At 41.4% G+C, this 21,996-nt stretch overlaps 1 protein-coding gene across 5 annotated transcripts in view; it reads right to left on the bottom strand.

Annotated features, from left to right (window-relative positions):
- The window catches only part of EBF1 (EBF transcription factor 1), a 282,181-nt gene that overhangs the window by 89,345 nt on the left and 170,840 nt on the right, over window positions 1–21,996 (bottom strand). For 3 of the 5 annotated variants that reach the window (XM_087753702.1, XM_087753703.1, XM_087753707.1), the window contains exons 7-8: window positions 13,790–13,871; window positions 5,705–5,846 (exon numbers count right to left, since the gene is read on the bottom strand). In XM_087753702.1, the coding sequence (XP_087609828.1) occupies window positions 5,705–5,846; window positions 13,790–13,871 (224 nt within the window). The remainder of the gene's footprint in view (window positions 1–5,704; window positions 5,847–13,789; window positions 13,872–21,996) is intronic. The other 2 variants (XM_087753704.1, XM_087753705.1) reach the window with 1 other exon arrangement.

Below are 21,996 nucleotides of genomic sequence, written 5' to 3'. Positions count from 1 at the left end.
GTAGAGTGGTAGAATCCTAATATTTTTTATCAATATTTCCCTTCTAAATAATAAATCAAGCCCACTGCATTTCTCTATATGGAATGATATGGTGCCGAAAAAGCTTGTGTTTATATTTCTCACATAACCATGAAAACATTCTTAAGTCAAGCACTAAGATATAACAGGTGCTTCCACCCACAGATGAAATAAGTCAAACATTAACGTTTCTTTGTTTAAACCTGGCCAGTTTATGAATGCAGTAGTCCCTAACTTCAATTAAGAACGTGAACCTATACCATCTAAGGGTAAAATGTATCAAGTTTTGAAGATTAACCTTTCTCAACTTGCTAATATTTTTCGCTTCAGTCAGTATTCTGTCTTGTATTAATAATTTCATCAACTAGCATGGACACATGTGACAGACACCAAGGGATTCAGGGTTGCAGTGGTTAAAATGAGTGGAGCTGATAGGGGCATCCTCTTCGTGACTCTCCACACCGCCAAAAATGTAGTGGTTAATCTTGTGGCAGAGCCACTTACAGCACAAGAACCAGCTCACTAAGACTTCTGAGCATCTTTCAGGAATCATCAACTGGTGTGCCTAACACATGCAGCTAAATTCAAGGTACACAATGACCTTTCTCAACAATTCTGTTACAGCCAGACTAGATAACAATGATACTTAAAGGCAGTCAGTCACAAAGCTTTATTTTAAAGATTATCCTCTCAAAATAGTTTATAAGGTGGAGGAAAAAAAACTTTCCTTTTTTATTAACCTAAATAGAAGATATCTAATCAACTAAGACACAGTCTAGCAATCATTTTTGCTTTCAAATCTGAAGATTTAGTGGAAAATCTGTGAATATGCCTAGCGTGGTGACTGTGGGCTCTCAGATTGCCCAGGATGGGCAGGGTTGGCCAGAAAAGCTCTTTAAATGCCCCACTGCTGATGAGAGGATCTACCTGACGTACCCAGCTGCTGTACAGCAACTACTACTCTTCATTTACTGGAGGAGGTTTTGCACCTGCAAACAGCAAATGGTCTGAGTCTCTCATTACTATCATGGACTAAACCAACATTGTAAAAGCTTGACTGTCTCAGGCACCACAACAGAGTGATCAAATAATCCAGCCATGAGCTACCATTTCCAGTATAAGGCAGCCACTAATGGTTTTGCTATATAATGACCTATTTTAGATATACACACACACAGAGATTTATGTATATTTCATATTAAACTAATGGCAGGACATTGCTTTAGAAATCATGGTTGTCTCTGCTTCCATCTGCAAATTCTGACATCACGTCTTATGATTTGTCCCTATTTCTACCCGGCATCTTTCATCTTTTGCTGCTATTGAGCTGACTCAGAACCAAATCGCCAGCAAACCTCACCATCACCTAATTCTTCAGCACTCTTGTATGGAGGAGGAGGAGGAGGAAGGAAAAGAAAAAGAAATAAAACTGTCCCTTTAAAAACCCAAGCATTTAAGCTGCTTGTCAGTCGTTTTCCTGACAAGGCCACTTGAATGTATTCAGGAATATTTGCATAAATGCTCACAGTGAGTTCACCGTGGCAGCTAGCGCTAATGGTACATAAAGTAATTTAGTCACTTCTCTTAGGCATCCTGTCAGGGTGATAAGCACCCCCTCTTTGCCTTGTTGCATATTAGATCATTAGATAATAAAGTGTTAGAGCATGCAAACTGACAGGGTCTCAGGGACTATCATTTTTCGAGGGCATTGCATTCTGCCAGTGAGGAAAAATAATAGAGAAACTGATGCTGCAATTGGCTTTACATTCTTGTAAAGCCATTCAAAGATTTGGGGGAAAAAAGAATTTTTACTTTGCAGTGACATGAGAGTTTTAACTGGAAACTTTGCAGACATCTGCAGCGGTGGACTTCATGCTGGTAAACTTGAAAAGGGTTGTTGCAAACCCTGTCAGAATTCCCCCCTTCCACAAGCTAGTCACTTAAATTGCATTGGAAAGATTTTGCTTTTAAAATTGACACCCTGGGATGAACTACAAGCTGAAATATGTTCTACTGGTTGGGGCCTATTGGCTCTTCACTATACATCTTACTATATATGCACAATTTAGAAAGGTCAACCACACCGGCTTTCTGGTTTACCATAAATATAAAAACAGTGAGGATCCAACTATTTGTGAATGAAAAAGTGATAATTATTGAAAACCACAGATTACTGTGGCTTACCCTATTTATACCACACGGAGATGTATGAAATAATTGGCCTCTGCCAGCTATTACTTTTGAAAGATAGATATATTTATTTGAAATATGAGCTTCTTAACCCACTGGTTTCAAGGAGGACAGTGTGTGGATACGAAACCATGATCTAGGTTCCTAGTTATATTCAGAGAGACAAGCTACGAAAAGGAACTTTCATTTTACTGTCTGACAAGCAAGATATAAATAGAGATGTGTTGGATGTCCCAAAAATAATCCAGGCTACCTGCTAATGAGATGGTAAAACCCAAATGTGGAGACACTAGGCTCCCGAGTGGCTCGGGATGTAAAGCCTTCTTTCCAGCTTTTTGGTACCCAGTGTCTCTTCTAAACTGCAGCTCCATGTTTAAGAGCAGTGTGTCGCAACACAACTTCGTAAGGAAAAATAAGCTGGATATTGTCTAACTAAACTAGGCAACCAGCACACCTTCTTGCTACATCCCCTCTCCCCTTTCCCCAGTCCTCACGCAGTCAGGCATTCATCCCTACTGTGATCAGATATTTGTGTTAAAGAGTTAAACATCTAGAAAAGTACACGGGAGTACATTTGGTCAAGGACATATTATAGTTAGATGCCAGCATTTAAAAACATAATGATCAGAAGTTCCTCACCAGAGCAATAAACCAGAGACAAACTAGCCATGACTACGTTAGCTTCCCATTTCACCATTTACAGACACTGTTCAGGTCAATCTGCCCTCCCCAAGGGAGGCAGAAGAGCTGGAAAGAGGAAAGGCAAACAAACTGTCTCTGCTACTTACACCTGAAGATATTATTCAAGATAAAAATTCAAAAAACAAGAAAAATAATATACTTCAGGACTCAAACTAAAAGTAAAAATTAATTTCAGTGGAGGAGACCATTACCTGTTCTAACGGGTCTAAGGTTCATGGTGGTTGCCCAAAATTCAATAGCATTAAGCCCAGTTGAGACTTTTCCTTTTTTTTTTTCATTCAGTTAAATGATTTAGACATCTAATACCAACATTTAAAACAGTGACTAGATTCTCCGCCCCGCCCCCCCCCCCCCCCCCGCCATCTCTTGGACTCAAATGTGCATAGAATTCCTGGAGAGCTGGACTGAAGGATTTAGGTGAAAAAGAAAGGCTCCATCAAGCCTTTGGGAAGAGTGCAATTTTGCAGTGTGGAGGTTGCTATTCAAAAGTAAGAATTTATTAGCAGTTGCTTTATGAGGTTGCTTGAGAGGTGCCTGAGAAAGTAGATTAGAAAAATCACCTTTCCCACAAAATGTACACATGGAGATATTTTGCAGATGTTGACTTTTAATGTTAGCACAGTAACTAGGGTTTGTGTAGAGATGTAAGCAGAGCATTATCTTTTTTTGTTTCTTTTTGCTACCAGAATCCCTCAGGTAGTAGGAGTGGGAACAAAAGCTGTGGTAAAATGGGATGCTATTACACCATGCATGCGAATAAGAACATTTATGTATGAGACAGTAAGTATGGCCTTGACCAAAAGCATGCACTGAGAAGACTGCAGTGGGGAGAAAAAAAAAGAAAATATGGCATCTAGTTTAGCAGGAATATAAGTAATAAATAGGAGTGTCTTTTGGAAAGACCAGACTTAATGGAAAGATTACAAAGTTGAACAGAGAGAAGTTTCCTTTTGTAATGTTCTGCCTTCTGCTAATTAATAAAGACAGAGTTTGTACATTCTTTACAAAAATTCAGCAAAAATTCAGCAAAAATTATGACTGTGGTTTGTTTATTAAATTAGATTGTTGGCAGGATGAAAAAAAATTCTATAACATGAATTATGGCTGAAAATGGCTCATAGCCTACATAAAAAGTTAGAGCTAAATAAATACAGATGTAAGTTATGTTTATATAATGAGAAACGCTGCTGAGCTAAGAATTTTAGGTTAGTAAGTGTGAACTACAGACCCGATTCTGCAAACACTTATCAATACCCTCAACTTTACTGACACAAGAAGCCTCATTGATCCCAACAGGACCATATGTGCGCATAATCTTAAATATATGCATAAGTGCTTGCAGGACTGATGCCTGAAAGCATAAACAGAATAGAAAGCTATTTCCACAGGAATCCACTGAGTAGTAGAAACCCACACATTTGCCCATTTCTCAGTATTAATAATTTCTTTTAACATATCTAGCTAACATTTTTCTGAGTGGCATTCACTTTCCCAAAGAAAATTTTATCTGGTTTCTTCAAACTCTTTGGAAAAATCTGTTTAATTATTCATCAGCTCCTTGGCAAATATTTGTGAAACAAACCAGCATAAAGGACTGGTGCCTTCTACACTCAACTACTTCAATGGAAGCTGAGGGTACACATCTCTTAGAGGGAGCAAGCACCTATTGAATTTAGGATTACGAACAGCTTTAAAGACAAAGAGCTATTCTACCAATCTGGAACAGGGAGAGGGGAGTGAAATGCCCTCTGTTTTTGTTTTGTTTTTCAGTAGTAGTCATCAACTTTGAGGACAAAGAGCAAAACAAAACATTAATCAAATCCAGATTTTTCAAAGTACATTGGCACTCAACAATTCCCATTTTAAGCACCTACAGTCACCAGCAGATGTTCTCTTCCAGGACCAGCTGATCTTACGGAAAAGATGACTGTCCCCCAGGCTGCTTCCAGCCACGTGCCCCCATCCCACCCTTGCTGGGGTTTACTGTCCGTTCAGAAAAGCCAGACAAATTGCCTTGCACCATTTCTCCTTCAATCATTTCAGCAAAATAAGCTAGATTGTCAAGGAGATATTATTTAAACGGTTTAACTCAAATTAACGTCTTCAGACTGAAGGAGACTAGGGAGCAATCAGATAACCATCTTAGCTGGCATGTCCATGGTGGAGAATAGCCTGCAGCAGGGAGGAGAGACAAGCAGCTGTGGCACGCAGGGAAGAGCAGCTTCCTCAGCTGGCACAGCTGGAGCCAGAAGAGAACATTCGTCCGTGGCTTGAGTAAGCAGATGGATTTCCAAAAGGGGTCTGCTTTCATTTAGGGCAATTCAAAGGAACAGCTGAATCTCCTAGAGAGCTCAGCACTCTACAGATAGAAGAAATCCAATCCGAAATTTGGGTGCTGAGCACTTCAGAAAATATGCAACATCCTTTAGATGCACAGTCAAAAACCAAGGCAATTTGGAAAAGATCAGACTCCAACTTTGGGTGCTGAATAGATGCAACCAACCAAAAAAAAAAAAAAAAACATCACACTTCACTGACACACAGGACAGACTCCGCACGCACACACAGGACAGACTCTGCACCCATGTTTGCCTACTGGTTTGTCATTTCACTACATGCAGTGCTGACCTACTTGAAAAATTCCCCCTTTGGTCCGGAGGCCAGTCTCTTTAAAATATCCGGTCCCAAAGGTATAAACTGTTACAGGACAATTTGAAATCAGTAGCCAGAGGCACAAACCAAATAAATCCACATTTAAAGTAGCAATGCCAACCAATGAAAATGATATGCCTACCATGTTCCAGATAAGAAGGCGTACCTTCCGAGGGATCGAGTCTTCGAGCTCTCCGCCCATGCTTGGAATTGTTGTGCACAAACATATTGTCCGACACTGCCAACACATGGCCATCAACATTGACTGTTGTAGACACCACAACCTGCAAGCACAAGAGCAAAATGGAGGAAAATTTGGATGTATACGTATGTTTTTTAAGAAGCACAGAGTGTAATAAACTCAGTTAAATAAATAACAGCTGGGAGCTGTAGAAAATTGCATAGCTATTTCGCATAATAACTGGTGCTTATGCTGTACAAATCTAACAAGAGACGCTATTGATGAGTGGGTCTTTGGCATCACAAGCTTTTGATGCAGTTTTAAGTTAAATTGCAGAGTTTGTAGCTGCATGGCAGACGGCACACTGTTAACCATCATTTCAACAAGAAGATCTTTATTAAGTATTTTTTCCCCTATATACAAGGGCAGCTGTGTTTCACCCTAAATTATCCTTCAGTTTCCATGCTGAAGTAGATAGAGCTGTTGACATTGCAAATGAGAATCGATTCAGAATAAAAGAAAACAAAAGTGTATTTTGTGAAGTTGCAATGAGAGTTGTTGCATGCCTTCCCCCACCCTTCTCTACTGCTCTCCCCTCAGTACAGCCACTACAGGTTGTTGAACTTGCCCAGATTTCTCCCGAGCTCTATCTCAGGGAGTATGTATAGGTATGTTTGTGTACACACACACACACTTGACAGTGGGGTCTTGATCTGGAGAACACAACCCTATTCATCCAGCGTTAGAATTATTTGTATTTCTCAACTTATCTCAATGTCAACACCTGGGATTCGGTTTGAGGCGAGGGGAGGGAGACAGAGGAGCACTGCCCTGGAGGCAGGATCCGACACTTCTGCTCCCCAGAGCAGCCCGGGGCTGGAGAGGAGCCAACCCAGCAGGGGCAAATGGGTAAGTGTTGGGTCCAGACTAGAAGACCCAACTGTTCAGAGGTGTCCAGAGGGACCTCTCAACCTTGAGGCACAGCAGGCACCACCCTATAGGAAATCCCTGTTCAGGCTGAGGGCACCTGAGCCACAAACCTTGGTGGAGGAAAGCGGGGGGGATGCACAGGGCGAGTCCCTGGCAGAGCCTGGAGCTCACGACACCGGGTCTCCTCCCACCCCATTCAGACCAAGCGATCTCATAGCCTCCCTGGCTTTCATTCAGCCTTCTCCTCCCACAGCCTTTTCCCAACAAAGTACGGCATTCCCAGGGTTTTACCCCAGCCAAAGATTTGGCCTTCAGCTGGCTGCTGGTTTGCCAGGAGCATGCGTCGCCTTCGAGAACTTCGACTAAAACAATAAGAAGAAATGACCTACACTTCTCCTTACATTAAACAGGGAAAGGGATTAAAAACTGAAACCCACAGAGATATGTTTATTCATGCGACCTCTTACAACCAAATATAATAATTGTCTGTTAATTGCAGTTTCAGCTCCCACCTCATGCTTCGACATGTGAAACAGCAATCAGCAGCTCCTGTTTAATCCACCTATTATGTTGACTAATTAACTTTGCTCGACAGTTTATTTCTTCCTCCATTATCAGCCCCTGTCAGCCGCAAGCACACTGCCGCAAAGGGGGACCTCAGCCCTTTTGATTGATCACCGATAGATTGACATGCAGATTAATTTAATTAGAATCACCTCACTTGAGAAATGAAAGACAATGGCAAGGGGGCTAATAGATCTGCTCTTATAATGAGGCAAGCCTCCAGAGCCACAGCAGAGGATTTCTGATTTATTTTGCTGAATTCCCCAGTCACTCTGAAAGGCTCTCGCTTTAATTGTTCTTGGTTTTGAGAGGCTTTAGCCTCTGAAGAGGTGAAATGCTTTACAAGGATTGGCAAACATTGCTTCAACTCTCTCAGGAAGCTGCTGCCTCTCAAAGTTGGTCAAATGGGGACACTTAAAGGATCGCTTACAACAATTCAATTTCATCACTTGAATTGGATCTAAAAAAAAGTAAAAAAAAAAAATTCCACCTATTTCTGACCACCGATTAAAATGCTCAAAAATATAAAGTAAGCAACACTGCTAAATTCCCCGTAGCTAATCCCAAAGTCTTTGTCTTTAAAAAGAGGAATATAAAAGAGAATAGTTTACATCTAAAGGATCCTAAAACTGTCCCTCAGAATGGCATTCCAGGCAATAGATTTCTGTGCATGTTTTAAGTGAAAGATATTAAAAATACAGAATAAATGATTCAAGAGCTCTTACAGATGGAAATTTGGGAAAAAGAAAGCACCAAACACTGTAGGTAAGTTTTTCTGAAATCAAACTAAGGGGAAAAAAACCCCAAGCCCTATATATAAAATTCCAAAAGGGATTTCAAAAAGTAATTTATCCATTGCATTCCTGAGGGATAGAATAAAGTTTATGATATTTTCAATAAAATATGATCTTATAGTAAGTGGCTCAGGGTTTGCAATCTTATTTGTGCACTTGCAACCACTGTAAATTCTTTGCAACTGGGATTTTGAGCCAAATCCTTAGCTGGCATTGCCTGTCACAGCTCCATGATTTACACCAGCTCCTTCTCTTTTTCTACGGGTCTGCTTAGATGCATATGAAAATTAACACTATTACAATTAATAACAATGGCTACAACATAAAATATTTTCCCCAGTCCTAAAAGCATATAGGTACACACAGATTTCCCACTGAAGCTGGTCAATCCTGTGCTGAAACCCAAACTTTTGAACATTTCTAGAAATGGGATTCCAGAAAAATAACAGGTCAAGAGTAAAAATAGCAAGTTAGGTCTCAAACCTGTGAAAAAAGTAAATATAAGTATCTGCCTTTATACACACACCTTTCTAGGGAAGAACTCAAGGAAACAATCCTAGTGAGGTCAGTTTTATGTAAGTAAATCTACATTTAATTTCCCCCCCTCGGGTTTCTGAAACTGTTGATGCACCATATTTTGAATTACTTAACAGTGTCTTCCTACCTACCTCCTGAACAGAGAGTTTGATTTACTACAAAGAGACCACATTGGTGTGGTTCTTCAGTGTCGTTAGCAGAAGAAACTATAAAAGGAATCCCCAAGAGAAACTGTTTCCAGTCTCAGGAAATGCAGAAAAAAAAAGTGGTTACTTTATGTATCTGTATGAAAAAAATGATTATTCACAGTGCACCTGTAAGAAGCAGCACATGCTTACCCCTTAATTCTTTAAATGCAAAACCTCATTAATACAGGAATATTGAACATTCACTGCACTAACAAAATATTAATGCCCCTAATTATTAACAGAGGAAAAATGCACTTTGAACATTGTGTGCCACAGTTACAGACTTGGATCGCTACAGAGCACTTAGTTACTTACTTACAAGTTCTACTCATATTTTTTAATCTAAAAAAATACTACACTCTCCTCATTTTGATTTTGAAACAACTGGGATATGTTCAAGTTAAAGCACACGCTAAAACTAATTTGTGGAGAAATCATAAAATTAGGGGGAGGGGAGAGCCAAAGTATATGTGGAACGGGCACGGAGGCATCCTAAAACACAGACCATGGCAAGAGGGAAAGGCACACTACAGTTTAATAAATGATTAATGAGGTGCTGACACATTAATGTAAGCACAGGGACAACCAGGCCTGCCAAATCTCAAACCTTTCCAAATTTTGTCAACAAAACACAGTTTTAATTTGGGACAGGCAAACATGGAAAATGATTTTGAGCTTTAGCTTTAGCCCTTCATAGATTTTGAATTTAAATCCTGTATCAACACCAGGGGAGACAGAGCTATGAAAGAAACACATCAGTTTACAACTTTCTTCAATGAAGTTGGCACTATCAACTGCATTAACATATCATGGCTCTGTGAATTATTCTGCCTGCCACTAAATAGTTCAGCTTGCGAATTCTTTGGAGCTTAGTTAAAAAAAAAATATATATATATATATTCAGAGACCAGGAGCCTGGAGATCAAGCTATTTATCCACGTTTAGCACTTGGCCTGTTTATTTGTTATAGTACCTCACCTAATATATCAAAATTAAGCATTGCATGACTCCTCATTTTTAACCACAGCCCATTAAGCTTTGCTAACTGATTAAGACATAGCATGTTCCTTGTGCTTTTAATTTTCTCCGATGTATGGTGAGGGATCTGATATTTTTGTGATGTCCCCAACATTCAGTGGCAAAGGCAGAGAAAATCTGATTAAGATGATTTCCAGGTTTGAAGTGTGTCATTAGTGTGTTAAACCTGTAACTCCTGTGTTTGCTGCTCTTTGAAAGCTACGCAGGAATGACTTGAGCAACATCTTTATTTTCATCACCACTTGGTGACCTCTTCCTACAACGTGTTGACTTCTTTAGTCTGGTAACTAAAAATCACTCTTGATTTAACAGGACACTTAAAAAGGTGCCTAACTTAAAGCCCATAAGTACAACACATTCAGTGATTTTGCTCACATGCTCAAGGACAGGCCGGGCGCTTAATTACCTTGTTGAATTGGGCCACAGCTCTCACTGCTATTTTCAGCTTTTTTTTTTTTTTTTTTTTTGCCTTCTCTGGGGATGGAGCCTTGCATGTCCAAATTCCATTATCTGGGATTCATGAGGCATCATCTCTGTCTCTTATGCAAATTTGCAATAAGACACAAGTGGCTTCAATTCAAACATGAGTGGCAGCGTCCCATGGAGGCAAACTAGCAGCCTAGCCGAGGAAGAGGTTGTGGTAACAGAATCAAACAGCACGGCAATTTCTAAGTGAGTTTCAAGGTTTTCATAATAAACGAATGTTTGGGATTTTATGCAGTGACTCAGTCTGAAAAGTTTCCTCTAAATTAAAACTTGACATGTGTCAGTTTGCAAGCAGTTCTGCTAAAACAAGAACAACAAGATAACTAGGGCACCTGGGTTTCATTAATTACAATAACATACAAAACTGTTTAGGTTGTATGAATGAGTTTTTAGTGCTGAAAAAGAAAATCTGAGCAGAGTTCACTCATGATACCATCTACTTAGTGTTATTAGTATTACCACTAATTGGGGCAGTACAGCCCGTCCCACCAAGACTGATGACTTATTGTGATGAAGAATGCAATACCAGACGGCACATCTGCTCCATGGGGTTTCTGAAATATAAAAAGGCGAGGCTGGACAAAGGTGACAATATGTGATCTCACCAAATGTTGTGTGCAATTGGGCTGATGAAACACACAGAGATGAAATGATTTTCTTAAGGACAAGCAGGGAGTCTGTAGCACAGTTGAACACTCAACTGTCTTGAGTCCCTGCATAGTACTTGACTTCTCCTCTCTGTCTCCTTCTGCTAATAGAGACACAACTAACACAGCCAGGGCCAGCGCTGCTCTGGCACACGCTTTTGCTGGCACTTGACACCACTCCAGTTGTCACATGCCTGGACATCTCAGACATGCAGAGAAATATATTTCCTTCCAGGCCCACAACTGCTTTTATGTTAGGCTTATCCCACTACTACACTTCCACACAAAGTTCAGGATAAAACTTCCTAATTCATTTCTATATGTGAGTCTGAATGAAGTTTCACACACAGGTCACCTGAATCCACACATACTCTGCCTCCTCCCTGTACTTTCTTAACATCTCTTATACCATATAATAATCAGACAATTCCCTGCTGCAGTAAAAAAAACCCAAAAACTACTAAGAAAGGAAATTTTCCACAGGGCCGGACCTGAGATAGTGCGAGACTTGTGTCCCTGGCCCTTCACTGTTTCTCCCACCAAAAACCATAATCTGCATTCTAATAACTCCTAGCAACTTTTGGGGACTGATGTATGAGAGATCACAGCCAAAAGATGGACAAATCTCTGGGCAGCTTAACAGTCCAGCACAGATTGGGGAATGAAGTAAAGGAACGGAAAGTCTCTATTTTTTTGTGTGTGTAAAAAGAGTATGCTACTATTTTAAAAGCATCTGGAAATACCTTTCTCTCATGGTTTTTAACCAGAACTTTGACATAACTATTAGAGACCTTGTAAGTCACTGGCAATATTTCAAGGTAGCTGATAGCAAACCCGCCAGTGACTTCACAGAGGCCCAGATTTCATTTGGTTCCTATACGATGTTGTCTCAAACATCTAGGTGCATCATATCATTAAGAAACTATGTGTACGCTTGGTCCTTTTCACCCTAAGAAATGATAAATGAAGCCTGGACTCTGCAGAGTCCGGCTGTTTTAAGAAGTCTATTGCTAAAAGAGCAACAAGTTCAAAATTAAAACAAAAAGAAAAGAAAAGAAACAAAAGCAGCTATTGTAAAACAATAAGCCTGGGCACTTAACAGAATGCTGCAAGCTTCAGTATCACCCTGTATTATAGTATGAGCGGTTCGCTCGGCTGAAAGTGATTAATTTCTTGAAAATGCTAAGGTCACACTAATTGACATGACCTGTGTAATTAAGCAGTCTCTGTTTACACGTGGAAAGCTCAACTGCTGTGAAGCTGGGTTTGTATGACAGAATGTCTTTACAAGTCAAGAGATCAACAACCTTTCCTATGTCCTACCTACTCACCGACACAGGCTCCTGATTGCTGTTCTGAGAGAACACGCAAAGGCATTACCATATGAAAATCAGCCTCGAGCCTGGATGAGCACAAACCCAGCAGAGTGTACATGTCGTGAAGCAAGCTCTGACAGGCCCCAGGGGTGACTGCTTGGCCTAAATCCCTGTGCTGGTGAGAGTCCTTTTTCCACTTTCTCCTTCAGTGATAATGCCCTCTTGAATCACAGGAGAAACGTGACGGCAGGAGGAGTCTGGGGTGAGGAGCCGAGGGCTCTGCCATGCTAATGCTAGCTTTTATACTGATTAATTTAATCCCTGTGGCCACATCTCCTCACTTCTGCACTTCTACGCTCAGAGGGGCAAATAACACCCTTCTGCCGCCTTCCAGCATTGTTGCAATTAAGCAGTTCAACAAAAGACATATGTTCTACATATAAATAAAATTTCCATTTACATAGCATTTAGCACTTTTATTTAAGTGCAACAATGCTGGAAAAGAAGCAAACAAGGTCCTGAGCTACTGCAGAAAGCAGCGGTCTTTTGGAGCTGTTTTCCTCCAGAGACCCATGTAGTCTATGGGACAAATCTCCTATTTCTTCCTCAGAACCTAGAGGCAAATGCCCACTGACAGATTCCATCATGTTTTCTCCCTGGGCCAAATACACTCCTCCCATCAAAAGAGAAGGTCCTTTGGCTCTCTACCCCATATTTTTATTCAGCACATACTCAGGTAAAGCATTATTGGCACAGTCAAAGGACCACATCTTCAATAAAGGGGCTGGAGCAACTATTTCTCAGCATTGCCACCACGCCACTCTGCTGCCAGCACTGGGGAAGGCACGTGCAGACCATCTTCCCAAGGGACAGGGCTGTACTTAATCCCAAAGGTACTTGTGGATGTAGGTGTAGCATAAAAAAAAAAGTCCTTGGCCATCTGAAGCTGTGTTGATGCTACAGTTCCCAAGCCCCATTGCCACATGCTGCAACAGCGGAGAAATACCAGCCCAAAACATCCCAAGAAGGATACACCCAATGGTAGTTTTTTCCAGGTGCTGACTACAGGGGTGGACCTTCATCCCACTGATGCACATTTATGAGTCTTTACCACTGCTGAAGAATAACTGCTGAAAGGTAGCCATGAGCCTGCTTTTATTAATTGCTCTTATACCCCCCTCTGCCCCTTCCAATAAACATGGTGCTCACTTCGTGTTTACATGAAAGCAAATAGCTCCCCAGGCAGAAGGGAATATCTTGGAGCCGGGTAGCCCCATAACCTAAAACAACAGTGAGGTCATTTTGATTTTTCCTTTTCATGCTCTCACTTCCCATGGAGATGACATTATCTTCAAGAGTTCTCTTGTCCAGAGCAAGAAAACCCAACTACTTCCTGCCAATTCTGCTGTGATAAGAAGTCCTCAGGCAATATTCTGTGACCTTATGTTTTTAGCATCTTCCAGTGAATTACTAGGTTAGCTTGGGTCAAAGTACTTCTGTCCCTAACAGCTGCTGATTTTTAACGGAGGAAGCGTGTCCAACTGACCTGGAATCGACGCATATCTCGAGGGTTTCCTGCATTTTTTAGGCAATTTTGGTTACATTTGAGGAAAAATTTCAAGAAGAACCTGCAGAGAAAGAGAAACAGACATTAACGTCTTATAAACAGTGCGTAGTAGTACTATGTAACGTCTGCACATTTGGTCCAACAAAGCCTTATTTACGTTAGTATTCCCAACTCAGACAAATCATCCCACTGACCATCCAAAGAGGGAGCAGAGCTTGCACGGGCCCCAATCCAGCAAAATGTGTAAGCATGTCCTAAGCATTTAAGCATTAAATTAATAGATCTGTTGTGTCAGATCCATTAAAGTCTGCAGAGTCAGTCCCTCTATCACGCTGAATGGCCAGCCTCGCCGTGCCATCCACAGCAGCCAGGAAGTAAGAGACACATATTTCAGCACAGCAAAAAGAGGACAGAAAAATGCCAGCCAAGAAAACTCCCTGATGTATAAAAAGGGGTTTGTTTTACAAGTACGCTGTGGCGTGCAAATTTTGATTTAATATAAAAATACTGAAAATGTTCCATACAGTTGAAATCTCCCTTCCACAATTAAACCCAGTTTGTGCATAAAATTAATGCTCAAATAGTGGTTAGTGGGAGACCCAAAACCCTGAGAGGAGAAGGGGGGAAGTCTTGGTTAAAAGACTGAATTCACAAAAAAATGAAATATTTTCAATGCAGTCTATTTCCTGACCATACACAGTTCACTGAAGTAGCTATATGACCCTGACATATATCTCCCAGAAAAGACATTGCATTTTACAAAGCCAAAGAAAAAAGCAAACATTTCACCAAAAATATTTCCTTCAGTGTTATGCATCAGTGGACTGTAAACTCATAAAGACAAGTCAATGAATAATAGTGGGTCTCAGATTCCAGGCTTCCTCCCCGAGAGCCGAAGTTTAGCAACCTTTTGTCCAAAATAAACTACAGACTAAGGTCTACTAAAGCTCAACCATGCAAAATTTAATCCTACAGCAAGTTTAAAACCCAGCACAACCAGACAGAGCAGCATTACACTTGCAGTAGCCATCAGTTGACTAAGCAGAAGCTAATCTGACCTGTTTCCATATACAAAAGCGGGGTGGGGAATTGTTTGATCCTGTTTTACTTTAAATCAGAAAGTTCACTTGCAAGCATCCATCTTTTAGCACCCAAACTGAATGCTAGGTCAGCAGAATTTGCACACACTGACACCAAGAAAGGCAAAATTGCAGGGTAAACAGTTTCAGAAAATCCCTCTTTGATGCGCGGCCTTCTTTGCCCTCCTCTAGTTGTGATGCCACCCCTCAACAAGGCAAGGTTTGGTGCTTGCTCCTCCATGCCAAGAAAATCATACTAGGCAAACGGCTACAAGGACAAGTTGAAACTACAAGGGGCTGTTTTCATTACAGAAAAGCAAGGTAATGAAGAGGATTATAAGACGCGATGCCTGGGATTATCAAGGACTGGATCTCCTGACCCAGGAAGTCCCTTCTAGACCTGTGCTCCTGAATAAGAGCAAGCAATCAACATAAAATAAACAGCCGTCGCACTTGAACAGGGATTTAGAGACAGTGTGTTTGTTTACACTAAACTAAAGAGCAGTGTAAGCCATTACGTTTTCTCATCAAGCAGGTTCTGATATTCAATAGCGGGAAGTTGGTGCTATGTGTTGTACATGTGTGTGTCTTTTTAAGCCTCTAATGGCCAGCTGTGACAGCCTGACTCAGATTGTGTAGAAGGAGCTGTCAGCACAAATCTTGGCATCTCGAATCCAGACAACTGCTTGCCACCAGGCGAGGGTTTGTACTCGTGCCAGAATGGATTTTGAGAGACAAGCAAATAGGGCATTAATTCCACCAAAGAAAAACGAAAAGCGGGGAGAGTTCAGGATCTTACACTTCAGATGATGGCTTTCCTGTCAACAGCTCGTCATTTAGCTCATGAGCTATGAAGGGCACGGACATCAGATCCCTCTTGCCCTAAGCTGGCCTTGTCATGCGAAATGCTGGCAGGATCCGGAGACCACCCCTCCGCGCGAGATTGCTTGCTGAAATAAAATGCCCAGCCATCTGTTGGGAGGCAAAGACATCCCTGTCAGCTGGTGCCTGCAGCCTCGAACAGGCCCTTATGTGGCAAAACCTCTCAGAGCCACTTACTCTTTGGGGAGAAGCCGGCGCTGCCCTGGGTTTGCCGGGGGATTTTTGGCGGCTTCGCCAAGCGCTGAGCCCAGCAGCTGCCCGCCCGGTCTGCCGCAGCCCTGGAGCAAGACCTCGGCCCCGAGCGGAGCTGGGACGTGGAATAGTTAAAAATATCTGCACTAAAAGGCAGCGTCAGCCATGCAAACATGAGAAGCGCCTTCCCGGTCTGGCTTTGCACAGCACGGATGAGCGCTGGGCAATGGGGGTTGGCGGGTTGACTCAAAGGCCCCAAAAGAGATGGAAAGCTCTTCGTGAAGCTCTCCGGAGAAACACTGCACCTTCCCTTCCCTTACAAAGTCTGAGCTCATGTCAGCTCAAAGGCTTGGAAAATTATATGAAATACAAGAGTTGGCTTTTGGGGTCTGCAAACTCTAACCCAAAGTTTCAAAGTCTAAGTCCATTTGCACTGGGCTATCTCCCCCAAATTCTACAGAAGTTTCACCAAAAATAAACTGCAGAAGAAATGAAGCTCATCTATTTAACCCTACCAAAAAACCTCAGGCAAGCAAGCAAGCAAGCAAACAAAACTTCCTTTGAATTAAATCCACTCCAGAAAAAAAATTAACTTAAAAAAATAACAGCATTTTCAGAGGAACTTTCAAGACCCCAAGCTTACACAGCCAAGTTCGCTCACTGCATTTTAAGTAAAAAGTCGCCTGTTTACAGAACACATTCTGCCAAGCGACGTATTTTTGTTCCACTGAAAGACAAAACAAACTATAGGCTGCACTCTGGTTTGGAACACACCAGAGCTGGAGTCCCCCTGGCTACGCGAAAGCATCCCAGGCTCATCGAGGCAAGAGCCGAGCGGCTCCCGAGCGGGCATGGCACGCGCCGGCTGACGGCCTCCCCCCGCTCTGGCAGGAAGGCGGAGGCGAACCGATTAAGACAAGGGTAGAGTGGAGCAGTTTGATTCACGGGGTTCAGCCCGGTCTCTCGGTTCCTGCTTTAAACCGCTTGTTCAGGTGCCTTCTTCACCTCGAGTCCCGGTCCTGCCAGCCTTGCTCATTAGCAACACTTCACTCTGCAAATATTTCAGATTTAGATTGACAGGACTGGTCCAGGAGAAGTGCCAACAGAGCTGAGCTCTTTGTAAGCATAAACCTCCATCCCCGTTTGTTTGCATCTAACTTCTTCACAGTGGGTTATTTTTTTTCAGTTCTAACTTTCTCCACATTTGGCAGGGCTGTATAGCATTAATACTAACCACAGAGGATATATAGCATTAATACTAACCACTGGGGTCTGAAATTCATTCCCAAGATGAAAAAAATGTGCAAAACACAGGAGTGTCAATAAAATCTTCAGCTTTAACTCTCTCTCCAAACTTATGTGATCGCTGAACGCCAGCTCTTCTGCCACACAACACTCAGTCATCAATTATCCTTATTGCTACCATTGAAGGTTTATTTTTTTGCATGAATCAAACAAAACATATTTTCTGACTCCCTTCCCGACTACTAACATCCCTGGTGTGAAGAGCATTTGTGCATATGGAGCAGAGAAACACAAGCCAGCTCCATGCGAGTCAGCTCAGGTCCAGAAACATGCAAACTTTTACAAAGCACTTGGATTTACTGACTTACACTGCTATTAAATCAAAGGACTCCATGCTTCACCCCTTATCCCACAGAGACATGGTGGGAGGGTATAGGAGTGCAGTTTTGGAGAAAACCAGTTAATTTTAGATTATGTTTAGGTGTGCTAAGATGCAGCTCAGTGCAGGCTGCAAAAACTACTCAAGGAGCAAAGCTGCTGAGCAGTTAATCCATGCCACTGTACTACTACAAATCTCTAAGTAACTGCAAGGACCAATGTAGAAATACAACCTTCAGTTAAATACAAGCCTTCAGTCTGAATCAGGCCCCAAATTAACACGAACTTCTGTCTCCCAGGCAGAAGCTCTAACAAACGGGTTATCGGCTCTTCTGGGAGCGTTCTCTCCTTTTCTCAGAGCTTGATAGAAAATTCCTTTTTGGAGATGAAGATTTTTATTTCTAACAAAACTGCTGCATCCCCAAAAAGATTTTGGTGTCGGCAGGACTGTGCTCTCACCATTACCCTCTCCTCTCTGCTAGCGAGGGACTCTTACCCCAGCCCCGTCTGAGCTCCCTGGTTGCCCCCGCTGCCTTCCCACTCTGCTCTTCGACCTTCTGCCACCGGCTCCCTCCTCGCTCCTGCTCCTTCCATCCTCTGATTCCCCTCGTTCAGCTGAAGAACCTAGCGAGCACGCTACCAGCTGGAGGTCACTCCTCTTGTACAAAATACTCCCTGCCATTCATCGCTGGCCATCTTGGCCATCACACTGCAAAACCTTTGGGTCTGTGCGATACCCTCCTCAGCAGCATCCTGCTCTTTGTCACTGCTAACTATCACAGCGATTTAAATTAAATAAATACACAGCACAAAAAGAAATACTAGCAATAAAGATGCAAAAGGATTTTGCCTTCCTACTTTTCTTGCCACTACAAATTAATACCCATGTGTATTAAAAATAAATGAAGAGTTAAATTAAAGAAAGCAAGCTCTGACATGATCTAGGTTGGCTCTTCTGTCACTCCCTGAAGGAAATTTAAAGGAACTCAAACACAAAGTCTTAGCAGTAGGATTTTCTTGCTATTGCCACAATAAATAGGTCTGTGGAAGGAGAAAAAAATAGTTGGAAAGACGACCTGCTGCATTCCTGATGCTGAAGAAAAGCTTGTTTGTTCCTGATACATTGGAGAAGTTGTTCAAGAACAGTTCATCCATGTGAAAATATGACAGCTGTCGTGCTGCCAAGGTCAGCCAGACCAGTGGCTATCCAGAAAGTGAGTGCCGGTTACACAACTTAAACCTGGCTAGGGCAAACAAAATTGACAAAATGCACCTTTTCTGAGGTATAAACGCATTTGATAGAAGAGGGCAACTTTCGACTCCTGGCTGAAACACAGCAGTAAGTATATGTGGGTTTGCTAAATTAGTAAAACCAAAATACCTGGGCCAGTGCAATAATTAGCAACCGTCCACCAGATAAAAGGATTGCATGCCCATTCTGTATGACATACCCATTCAGCAGAGTACTAAATATGTGCATAAATTTAAATACACAAGCAGTACTGATGGAGACAAAGGTGCTACTCACATACTTCAGTACCTCGCAGAACCAGCTCTGCCGTCAGCCTATCTCCTTCCTTTGCTTGTCCTCCCAGCAAAAGAGGATGCTGGGGATGTGATACTACAAATACAGTTGTCTCAGTATCTGATGGGTATTTTATTTCTGGTGAAAACCTGGCATATCAAGAAGTACTGAGGCGAACATAGGGTTGAGTTCGCGGGTCACCAAGAGGCAGCAAGTGCACGCACCGCAGCCGTTTCATCCGCTTCGTCAGGGTTTTCTATGCACTTTTCACACACTTCTCCCTGAATCGGCAACTTCCACTGCAACTACTGGTAACTAGATCTAGTTAGTAATTTGCTACTAAAATAAAAATATAGAGAAAATGCATTGTTTAATGCTCTTTTATTTGGAAAAGTAAATAATCAAAATGTAGAAATGTCCCTTTAGAAATTTCAGAAGGACAAAGCTAATTATTTTCCCTTTAAGATGACTCTTCTAATCAAAACTATTTTACAATGGAAAATTCCCAACTTTTAAAAATTAAGCTAAAATAAAGCATTTCTTTTTTCTTGAACAACAATTTCTTTAATTTTCCAACATTTTGATATTTTACTTGAAGGAAGTACTTTTTTATTCCACTTTTCCAGAGAAAAATTGTCAAAATAATGGAATTTCCTACACTATAGAAAATCTGAGCTTAGCCCAGCTCTACTAATAACTGTAGAAAAAAAGAGGGGAAAAAATTCCTTAACATTTAAGGTATGAAGATCCATTTACTAACAAGTCTATTGTTGCAAGGTTTTGTTGTGGGTTTTGTCTTGGGTTTTGTTTGTTTTTTCTCTCGCAGACCTTTTCACATACAACTAACCGGTCATGTCAGGTACCCTATTCACAAAAGAAAAATTGAGGCTTACACTGATATTTACCAACAGGAGGCTGTGCATGGAAATCAAATATAGGCATGGGGAAAATCTCCTATTACCCACATGTTCACAGCTGGATTTTACTTGGCTCTTTAGTCAATAAACAGCAGTAGCTACCTTTTGTGGCATTTTTACAATGGGAAATTTATTCTGTAGAAGAGAAATTAAACACCAGATACAGCCATCTAACTCTCTTCTAAACATAACCTTCTTGAGTTGTCAAACATTCCAATTAAGAAAAAAAAAAAAAAAAAATCCCAAATCTGCTCTCACAGTGTTCTCACTGATTTAAAATGGAAGAAGAATCAGACCTGTATTTTGCATTTATGGGATGTTAAACAATTCACTGGGTTAAAAACAAAAACAAACAAACAAACGCCAAAACCAAAAGCCCGGAAAATTATTTATTTTACTAGAAAATGTATATCTTCCTCCTGAACTGCAGAAAAGGTCCAAGAAAGGCAACGTGACACGGAGAATAAGCCTCAAGCAGTCGGAGTCTATTGACTGAGATTCTTCAGGCAATGCCATAATAATAGAAACAGAATAGTCTACATTATTTCTGTGAACTTGCTCTGACTCCTGGAGTAGCATTGCCAGGGGTTGCTGTTATCAATACAGTAAATATTCAGCTCAGCATAGCAAATAGCCGAGGAGGCACCCACATAATCACCAAATCGGAAGGTAGGACTGCCCAAAACAGCCTTAAATTACTCATTGCTCGCTTCAGCAAGTGTTCGCAGTCACTTTTCCTCAGGTCTGTGTGTTCTGCACAGTGAAGCACAGCATATCAATTTTTCATCTTGCATCTTCTGGACTTCTCTAGCTCTCTGATACCGACTTATAATGCATCAGAGAAATTTAGAGTAGTTTGGGAAAGTGTGTTTGGCATTTTCTCCCATGAGTGTCTGAGTTAAAATCCCGGAGAGACTGTTTTGGTTTCTTCTCCCAGACTTTTAATAAGAAAAGAAAGAGATAACACCACCAAAAAACAACATCACAAACAGAATTAAAAATAGTCCAGAGGCAGATTTGAGTGCTCAGTTTTCTGTAATTTAATTTCTCCCCCAGGTCTGACTTTTTAATATTTTTTTTTCTTAAAGTAGAGAAAATCTGAATTTTCTTATATCTCCTTACTTGTGCCCAGCTCCATTATTTAAATTTGTATTAAATTTGAACTGCAGCTACCTTCCTATCACAAAAAAAAAGTTGGAAGGAGTTTATGCCATCTGTGTACAGAATATACACAGCGTATTTGCTTTATGATAGCCAGATGCAAGGTAACCGAACGTACACACATCCTTTATGTTACATTGGCACAAACAGCATTGCGAGATAAGCAGCGGAGCGCACGCGCGCCCCGGCCCCACGCACAGCTCAGCTGTCAGCCTCCAGAGCACAGAAGCCTCCCAGCTCTGCCTTCCTTTGCATCCTTCAAATCACAGACTCTTCTTTACGAGCTGATGGGCCAGCGCGTTAGCTGCAATTGTGGCAGACTTTCCAGCATTAGAGTGCTTTATTATCAAGTGAGTAGCCACATAACCAACAAAATTTATCCATATTTATTTAGGAAAAAAAAAAAAACAAAAAAACAACCACCACCACCCCCCAATATTAGATCAATTTGTTTCAGTATAACTACTTTTCCTTTCATTCTTTCCCCATTTCACTCCTGTTTCACCCCTCAAATACTAGGGTATAAAAGGGGGTTAACTATTTTTAATTTTTACTGAAGATGTTAGACTTCAGTCATTGGAAAAAAAATATAACCCAGCCCCGCGGTCTGTCATAGTTCACACAATGCCATTGAATTAGCAGCCCTCCCAGAGTCATACTTTTGCTAAAAGAACCTCTGTTCAGTGTAAGTGATGACAGATAACAGCATTACTGTTATTGTAATATGATATCAGTATTCGGTTGCCCGCTACCTCAAGGTAAACTACTGCAACTTTAGCGTGGTTACCAAAAAGCACCAGCAGTATC

This window comes from Nipponia nippon, unplaced genomic scaffold (assembly GCF_047370975.1).
Source record: "Nipponia nippon isolate SJK-2023a ecotype South Korea unplaced genomic scaffold, ASM4737097v1 scaffold_17, whole genome shotgun sequence".
In the NCBI taxonomy this organism is placed as follows: domain Eukaryota; kingdom Metazoa; phylum Chordata; class Aves; order Pelecaniformes; family Threskiornithidae; genus Nipponia; species Nipponia nippon.
The sequence above is the reverse complement of the archived record's forward strand: the minus strand, read 5'-3'. Positions and strand labels throughout refer to the sequence as shown.